Source organism: Gekko japonicus, unplaced genomic scaffold (genome assembly GCF_001447785.1).
Source record: "Gekko japonicus isolate JY-2015 unplaced genomic scaffold, Gekko_japonicus_V1.1 scaffold3466, whole genome shotgun sequence".
NCBI classification, from domain to species: domain Eukaryota; kingdom Metazoa; phylum Chordata; class Lepidosauria; order Squamata; family Gekkonidae; genus Gekko; species Gekko japonicus.
This window is the reverse complement of record NW_015162061.1, coordinates 121,928-131,096: the sequence shown is the minus strand read 5'-3', so window position 1 is coordinate 131,096 and position 9,169 is coordinate 121,928. Positions and strand designations below refer to the sequence as shown.

The window sequence follows — 9,169 nt, the reverse complement described above, 5'->3', positions numbered from 1 at the left end:
CTTAGAGGAAACACTGCTGGTAACTATAATGACCCCCAGAAAATCCCTCCTATATTCCTACTCCTGTCTGCATTTCTGTTAGCTTATGTGTATGTTTTTACTGTGTGCTTTTACTTACGTAAGGAGCTGCGGTGGCTCAAGTGGTTAAGACGCTGAACCACAGGCTGTGGAAGGTCGGTAGTTCAGCAGTTCCAGACCCGAGTGCCACATGACGGAGTGAGCTCCCGTCTCTAGTTCCAGCTCCTGCCAACCTAGTTTTTAGTGAATTGTATTTATTGTATTTTATACTGTTTTGTATTGTTTTATTGTTTTAACCTCGGCATTTATGCCCTTTGTGAGCCGCCCTGAGCCTTCGGGGAGGACAGGATATATTTTTTTTTTGTAATAAATAAAATAAATAAATCAGAGCTCTGGACCCCTGTTATGTTCTCCTGGTAAGAGCCAGAATGATGTTCCTCCCTCACTGACACCACTTTCAGTTTTCCTTCCAAGAAGAATTGCTGAGTCCAGAGAGAGCCGCAAGGGGTAAGAGCCAGAATGATGTTCCTCCCTCGGGGGAGAGCCGCGAGGGGTAGTTTTTGCTCCTGCAGGGCTGGGCAGGGGCCCTTTAAATGCCTCCGGCGGCCGGGGGCGCTACCGCCAGTCGCCAGTTTCCCGCGAAACGTTCCCTGGCCTCCCTCAGCCCCAGGGCGGCGCACATGAATTCCTCCTGCCAAAATCCGCCCCTCGCCGCATAATTCGAAAAAATCTATTCTTTTCTGAACATGCTACAAGTTACTATCCGCGTAAAGGACTTTTAAAAATTTTTTAACATAAAAAGGAATAAGAAAGAGGAGCTAGGAGGGAGAAAAAAGAAAGAAACCCATCTCGGAAGCCCGACCGGATCACTTCTCTGCGCCTACCGCTTCCGGAACAGTGCGCGTCACCGTATGCTTCGGGTTGACGCGCCCGTCCTCTCTCCTCTCTCTCCTCCTCCACGCCCCTCCCTTTCCCCCTCCTCCGCGCTCGGGCTGGCCGGGAGGGAGGGACGAGGCGGCCATCTTGGGCTCGCTCGGGCTGTGCGTGTGCGAGCGAGGGGAGGGGGGGAGGAGGCAGGCAGGCCGGGGCAGGGAGTGACTGGCTGGCTCCTTTGCGGAAGTGGGCGGCTTCACTCCCCACACAGTGGAAGGAGCCGAGCGAGTGTCGGGGGGTCCCTCCGCACCTTTTCCCCAGCGCCGTCTCGACCCGAGGAGGATGGCAGGGCGGCTCCCGGCCTGCGTGGTGGACTGTGGCACAGGGTGAGCGAAGGGGAGACGCGGAGAGAGCGAGCGCGCGAGAGAGAGATGAATGGAAGGAGGAAACCGCTCCTGGCGGCCGTGGCGGCTGCTGCTGCTGCTGACAGTTTGCTTCCAGGCAGCGGAGGCGATAAAGAGGGCGGGGAAGCGAAGCGGCCAAGCTGCAATTCGGTTTTTTTTCCCCGGAGGGGGGGGGTTATGAAGGTGGGTGGGTGGGTTTGCTTGAGTGACTCTCCTTAAAAACAGACCCAGATCAACGCTGGGATTGCGTTCCGCCTATTCTCTCTCTCCCCCCCCACCACCACATGCATATCCTCCCACTCTCTCTCCACACTGATTGCAACACTCGCTTTCCATTTGCGAGATTAGGGGAAGGTGTGCGTGGGGGAGAGTTGCGGAGGGGGAATTAGGAGGGCGTCCGTCCCCCCCCCCCTTTCCTTGCTGGTGTTTGACAAGAACAGTAAATGCAGTCGGGCTGAACTTAAGCGTTTCGCCACCCGCTTTCAGAATTGTGGCTTGGTGGGAGGGGAAGCTGTGGAACCTGGGGGGGGGGGCGCGTCACACCCTTACAGTTTCCTCGCCTCCGTATTTTAAATGTGTGGGATCGCTTCTTGCTCACATCCAGTGGCGTCAGCTTCCGTGAAGATCTTTTTTTCTCTCTCACTTGTCTACCCATTAGAAAGCAATCGAGGTTGTAATCGCCACAGTTCTATTCGTTGTTTAATGGTATGAAGACCGAATGTGTCCCTCTGCTTCCTTTTCGTCTTCACGTGGGGGAAAGGGTCGCCTCTGAAGGGGTCAGTTTCGCAAGAAGATCAGCTTTTCCCTGTCCTTTTTTATCATCCTTTCCCCCCCTAGTTCATTCATTTTCCTTGGAAGCTGCCCTTTTTGCAAGTAGCTTTTCCTGTTCAGTTTTTGAAAGCCTTCCCCCCCCCTTTCATAAGCAATTTGCTTAGTTTAAGTACAGAGTCCACAAGATCAGGATGTACCCAGTATATATTTTTAAAAGAGTTAGCGTAGTTAATATCTTTTAAACTGGGCTTGTTCATTTGATAAAGCAGGACATTTCAGAATAGTGGTTTCACTGTTTAATGCCATGATTTTTCCATATGTGTCATTTATTCAGCATTACTTCTCTGTGTGGGAGCAAAAAAAGTCCACCCTCTTTCTGTATTGAGCAAGCGCAGAGGAACTTCCTTAGTTTTGTCAAAGGCTCTTCCTCCTTTCATGCTTTTATACCTTATAAGGCAGTTTTCAGTGTCAAACCTGAACCAAATCTTTTTTAGAAACAGATTTTAATATTTAGCAATTTTCGGTATGTGATAAGAGAGAAAATAGTGGCTAAATGTATGCCTGTAGATAAGAGTTTTGCAGAGATTCTTCAGGAAGTTCAGTGAACACAAAGCTTTACAGGTATAACTGTAGGGAAGCTAAGACTTCCTACAGTGAGTACTTTGTATCCTTGTGTCAGTTCTCTTGAGAGCTGGGCACAAGGCAAATTCTTTCTTTAATTGGCAGCATCCATCAAGCTTACCCAGGTGATTTTTGCGATATTTTAGTATGTATATTCACAGGTCCTGTTACAGAACTTGTAACATTGTATGCACTGTACAACTTTTTTTTAACATTAGGATCACTTTCATACAGTTCCTCACTGTTTTTGTTGGGGGATGGATTTGCAAAAGAATGTCAATCTAGAAAAGTAATAACCCTGGGAAATCAGACATAAATCATCTTAGGAGCCACTTAAATGAAAGGGCATTGTGAAGGCTGAAATGAGCAAAGGCTTCACGTGATCACTCTTTTTTCCTTGGAGGCTGAAATGAGCAAAGCCTTCACGTGATCACGGTACAACTTTGCTATCTGTTAAACAGGAGTGTATGTATAAACTGTTATGTGTGAATAATTACCTGGCCTTTTAATTTTAAAATTAGAAACATGTTTTTATGAGGAAAAATCATGACCTCAGTGCAGTTCATATGAATGAAACAGAGTATATAAAATTAGGTGGTAATGGTGGGAGAGTTTATCTTGCACTTTTTATTAAATTACATTTTGTATTTATTTTCTTTACACTTACTTGGGCATGCCCTGTCATGGTGAACCTAAAATAGTTTTTTAAAGCAAATTTAGGTTAATGCATAGGTCAAGTCCCCTGCTTTGGAACAGTTTCTTCCAGAAGCTTTGATCTTGCCTAAGAGACCTCTTTATTTTATCTTTAAACTTCTATGTGAGTGAGCATTGATAGTTCATAATACCCTTCCCATGAGTCCTGACTCCCAATTTGGGATTCTAGGGGTGAAGCACAGGAATTCATCCCAGATTCTTCAGCAGGGTCTGCCAGTCAGTGCCTGCATATTTTCTTTTTTGACTATGGCATCACTTAACCAGTGGCTGTGATTTTATAATTTCAAAATGTTTTGTATCTTAACGCTGTCTTAAAATCTAGACTTCTAAAATCTAGACCAGTGGGCAGGGATTGATTGTAGTACCAACACTTAGAACTGGTGCTGAAAGAGGGATGACAGAAGTTTTAACGGGAAGAGCTGATGTGATCTAAAGAGCATATTGCAGAAAATACTGCTTATATAAATGCCCCGCAAATTTGGGGTCCAGCTGCAAAGGTTTACTGACAACTCCCACTTCTAATAAAGATGACTCATGTTTGCATCGATTTACTTTTCATGCAGCAGTGCAGCTACACTAGAGTTTGCTGCAGTCAGTATCAAAAAGTGCATTTCCAAGTATGCAATGGACAGGAAGGTACAATATGGTGTGGTTCCCTTGCATATCCTCTTTGAGTGTTCAGGGACACACCTACCCTCCTTACATATTTATCACTGCAAACCCTAGTGCTGTACTACATTAAATGTGAATCAATTCAGCTAGGTTTGCAAGTTTCTTATGGAGTTAAAGCCTTAAGAAGTGGCACAGTAGCAATTAAAAGGAAAATTTAGTGTCCTGTTGACTTGATTTTTCAGAATATGAAACAAGGTTCAATTTAAACATCACACAAAACTATGGTTTGGGCTTTCAAATGTACAAGTAGGTCATAGTCTAGAGCTGCTTTGCTGCTTTTGTATTGTATCTGTCCATTGTTTCTATCGTTTATGGTGCAGGAGACCTTGGAGCTGGAGCAACAGTCAAAACTGTGGTTTGTCAATTCAGTTACAGTTTTAAACCATAGTTAGCATAGTGTACATGGTTTGTAGCCTCCCTTCAAACCATGGCTTCTGATTTGCTGCCTGGTTACAAGTCATGTTTTGTAATTTTAAACATGTTAGACTGGGCTTTGACTAATTTTTCTAATTTTTCAATTTTCAGGATTTTGTATTTGAATTACCAGTATTTTAAAATTATTGCTGACACAAAACTTAATCCTAACATTTTAGCGATAAAATCAATGGAAAGTGTTCTAGTATATAAATAAGTATAAGGATAACCCTCGTTGTCAGCTTTTTGTTGTGGTGTTAACCATTTAACCTAATTTCACCACAATTTTTTATAATCCCAAGATTGCTTTAAAATCTTCACTTAATTGCGTATTGGGGTATAGAAAGCAACTTGTTAAGAAAATTATTTATCCACTTTTCTTGAATGGTATAAAGTTTACTTATAAATAAGCATTGATAATAACATCATGCACATCTGTTTTTATGTCATACAACAGAACAGTCTGATCCAAAATGGTAAATAAGTTTATAGTTAAATCTAGTCAGTTTTTGTTTTGCTCTATGTCAGCCGATTCCCCTCCTTAAGTACAGCTCTTGTTCCACGTGGCTTTGATCCATACAGGAACCATGATCCCAGGCAAATGGATCCTTCCCTCCCTGTTTCAATACTGGGGAAGGTGGTTGGATCCAGCCCTTTGTACTTTGGCTGAGAAATGCTATAACAAAATCATTACTGAAAATACAAGGAGCCACAATGACATTTCTAGGTGCCAAGGCGACTTTGGCACCTGGGATTTGTTGTGTATTAAACAGTAGCTGAGTATCCCTAGCCATGATTTAGTGTGATACTGGAATGAAGCTAATTTAGCTATGACTTGATTTGGTATAACACATTTGATATTGTGGCTGAACAGACCTACTCGGGCCTGCAGACCTTATTCCAGCCTGCCCTCCTAGGTTTTTCTCACCACCTGGAGAGGCTTTTCTTTCAGTCTTGGGTAGCCTGTCACCACCTGTCCTTTGTAGGAATTGCCCGCTGGGAGGGTCAGGACTCCCAGCCTCCCTTCCAAGTTCTGAGGCCTTGCCTTGGTGTTCCCCACTGCCCAGCACCTGGCCACCACAGTGAGTTTACTGTGTTGTGCACCCATGGAGGAATAGCCGCTTGCCAATTGCCTGCCTTCCCCTGGTGCTCCTCCCTTTAAAATAGTATGTCTGAGATGGTGGAGGTCTATGTGGTGCAGAGAACCCCTACCAGCTTCAAAGTTTATAAAGTATTCAAAATAAATGTTCATAAGCATACTTTTAGCACAGCACCAAATTGAGCATGGGAACAACAAAAATGGGTAAAACATAAATCCTCTGCCTCACTCTCTATAAATGCCCTATCTGATGTTAAAATAGGACAGGGTCCTTAAACATAGGATGTTTTAGATCTCTGCAGAGTTGCCTTTACCTTTAAGCTCCTTCCAGCTCTTCAGGCCAGCAAATGGTCAAAAATGGCTGCCTTCCCAGAGGAGAGGTCAGGTCCACTGCACTGGAAGGCGGGTGCCCCCCTGCACTCATGGCCTCAACACCCAAGGCCAAGAGACCTCCTTCCTCCTGTAAGGAGATTTTATCATATCTTTCTCCACCCCTTGACCAGGTCACTGCAGATCAAAGAGGTGTTTCCTGGAGATCTCCAGGAATCTGTTTTCTGGAGACTCTCTAGCACTCTATTCCTCCAACTGTCTGTTCCCTGCTTGCGGGAGGGCTTGGGTCACCCATTACTTCTCTTGATCTATTAGCATTTGTATGAAGGTGAGCTGATGTACATCTGGGAAGCAATTGAACTGCCCCCCCCCCCCACCTGTCTCTGCCGGGGGGGGGATACTTTTAAAATGCCAGTGGCAGTTGTGCTCATCTCAAACCTCCCAGGAAAAATGTGCTTCTTCATAATACCACATCTGTTTTGGTAACTCCCTGTTTGAACTGCTGCCTTCGGGTAGAAGATATAGGACAATCAAAACAAGGACAAACAGATTAAAAAACAGTTTTTATTCGAGAGCTATTATTGCTTTAAATGCTGTATGAATTGGAATTTGGTGGTTTTGTTGACATTGGTGGTTAAGTTGCAATGTGAACCCTAATGGGTTGTGTGAGTGTATATGAGTATGGTTGTGTGAGTGTATATGAGTATGCTTGTAGATCACCAAATGATTGCACCTTACTTTCGTTGTACTATGTACAATGACAATAAAGTATATTATTACTTAAGCTAAATAGATATTTAAGCAACATTTTTTTAAATGTCAGATACCCAAAGACTGCATACTGTATGTAAAAATGCTTAGAACAATTTTGGACAGAATAGGTTACTGCTTCACTGTAGTCCTTTTCAGATGTTAAAATCACGAATCCTTGGAGCCTATCAGTTGCAGAATGGGAACACAAGTGGCTAGTGATCCTCCCGATAGCATGGTTGGCATGTTGTGTGAACAACATGTGTATTTACCAAGCACAAATGCAGCCACCTGAAAAAAATCATATTTAGTGAGTACCAAAGCTGTAGTACATGCTGCCATTATGTTTGGTTAGTAGGTTTCCAGTACGTGTGACTATGTCTTATTTATTCATTCATTCATTCATTCATTCATTCATTCAATTTCTATACCGCTCCATCCCGGAGGCTCTGAGCGGTTTACATGGGCTTTTTTTTTATAACTTCCTAGCTAGGGCCACACAGTGTATAGGGAAAGTGAGTGCCTACCAGGCACCCTACCGGCTTATTTTTGATATTCTTCTTTCTGCGGCTTCCTCGTGGTGGGATCTGTCTCAGCGCGGCTCCGCAGCGGCTCCTTCTGGGGTAGTTCCACAGTCCGTGACTGCGACGACTGCTGCACTGGCCTCTGTCCGATTGGCTCCGGCCATGCTGCGTCGCCACGTCTCTGGACCAATCCCCGCTCGGAATGCCTGCTGCTCGATGTCCACTTCGCCACCATATTCTCACCAGATTGCCTCGCCGCCGTCGCCTGCCACCAGCACCACTGTTCTTTTTGCCGCCACTGCACTGGAAGGTGGGTGCCCCCCTGCACCTAAGGCAGGTACCCATTTATCTACTTGCTAGGCTTTCGAACCGCTGGGTAGGTGGGAGCTAGGACAAGGGCTGGGAGCTCACCCCGGCCGCGGTGGGAGTCGAACAGCTTAAAGCTGTTGATGTTTTACTGTGCAGGCTCTTTTACTGCCTGCACCACCCTCTATCTATAATCCATATCCACAGTGGGAATTTTGTTTTTTTTAAAAAATTGATGTTAAGATTTTATTGTGAGCCAACAATTCTGAGAGCTACATTGTATAGCAAAAAAGTATTTGAATGAGTTCTAATTATACTGATGGCACTGCTGAATTTTGTGCTAGTATTCAGTGTTGTTTTCTCTAGTAACGGCTGACCCTCTGCTGAACTCTTTGTTGCTACATGTTTGTTATCAATGAGTAACCATTCTAGTTTATACTACCTTTTGTTATTTGGAGTGCTCATGTTAATACAGTTTGGAAAAACTTGGATGCTTCTGTGGTGCATGATGTTAAGTTAAACTTATAATTGCTGTGTTCTGTATAAGTGTTACAGACGTTCTGCAGCTAGTCTCATATGTACATCAAAATATCTTGATTTTCAATACGGCCTCATCTGTAGATATTTAGATCTGGAGATTGGAACAATGAACAGACAAGGCAGATCTTTCTACAAACCAGGTTTTGCATAAAAGTCTTAAATCTATAAGCAGGGAATTGCAAGGACTTTTAGGGGGCATCACATTTTCCTCTTTCCCTCTTTTCTGAAAGGCCCCCATAGCCTTTCCACCTTTCCTGCTTCCTTCTCTCCTTTGCAGCCACCAGTCAACATTCCTTCTCTCTTTCCCCTTGTCTTCATCTTTCCCTCCCCTGGCAACCTCTGCCTGTGAAAACTATGGCCAAGTTGCATGGTGCTGACCAGTGTTCCCTCTAAGCTGAGTTAGTGTGAGCTAGCTCACAGGTTTTTAGTCTCCAGCTCACAGATTTTTGTCTTAGCTCAGGAAGGACGGCTCCAGAGCAAACTAATTTATGCAGTAGTCAAATCGTCTGCTCACAACTTTAATGCCAGTAGCTCACAAAGTAGCATTTTTGCTCACAAGGCTCTGCAGCTCATTGGTGCTGACTTGTTTGAAGATAGGAGGGCCAGATTTTGCCAGATTTGAAAATTTCACTCTGGAAATGCTTGGGCGCAGGCAATATCTGAGTCTCCACCTAGTTTTTTTGGTAGTCAAACCATTCTTTGATGGAATTCAAATGTCATATCCATAAATAATACCCATGGCCTTTTCTGTAGTTCATCCTGCAGAGACAGATGCTCTCTTGGTTATATTTTGCCCTCTTTCAGTATGAACTGCTAATTTATTCTGAGGTATTGTACAGTAGCTTCATCCTGTGGATGGTTGATTTATCAAATATAGCTCTTAAGAGATTTTATATAGTAAATGTAAGTACTGTTGAACGTTCTATGGAACTGGGGAGAAGGAATGTGCAAATCACTCATGATTTATCTTTTACATAATCTGAAAGCTTTCTGTGTTGGAACCATCTCTTGTGCAGAGATGGATAAGCTGTACAATATGTCTGAGGCAGATAGATACGTTTCCTTTCTCCTCTGCTCCCATTTCTCTATAATGTGTGAAGCCAATCGTAAACGCTTTCTTTCTGGTTTAGATT

General features: G+C 44.0%; 1 protein-coding gene across 2 annotated transcripts in view; it reads left to right on the top strand.

Moving 5' to 3' along the window:
* Positions 1–506: 506 nt before the first annotated feature.
* ACTR3 (ARP3 actin-related protein 3 homolog (yeast)) overlaps positions 507–9,169 on the top strand; it is a 64,661-nt gene continuing 55,998 nt past the window's right edge. The window contains exon 1 of one of the 2 annotated variants that reach the window (XM_015405612.1): positions 507–525. Coding sequence is in view for 1 of the 2 variants with exons in the window: in XM_015405611.1 (XP_015261097.1) it covers positions 1,234–1,277 (44 nt within the window). In the remaining variant the exon portion in view is untranslated. Of the gene's footprint in view, positions 526–1,145; positions 1,278–9,169 lie in introns of those variants that run through there. The other variant, XM_015405611.1, reaches the window with a different exon arrangement.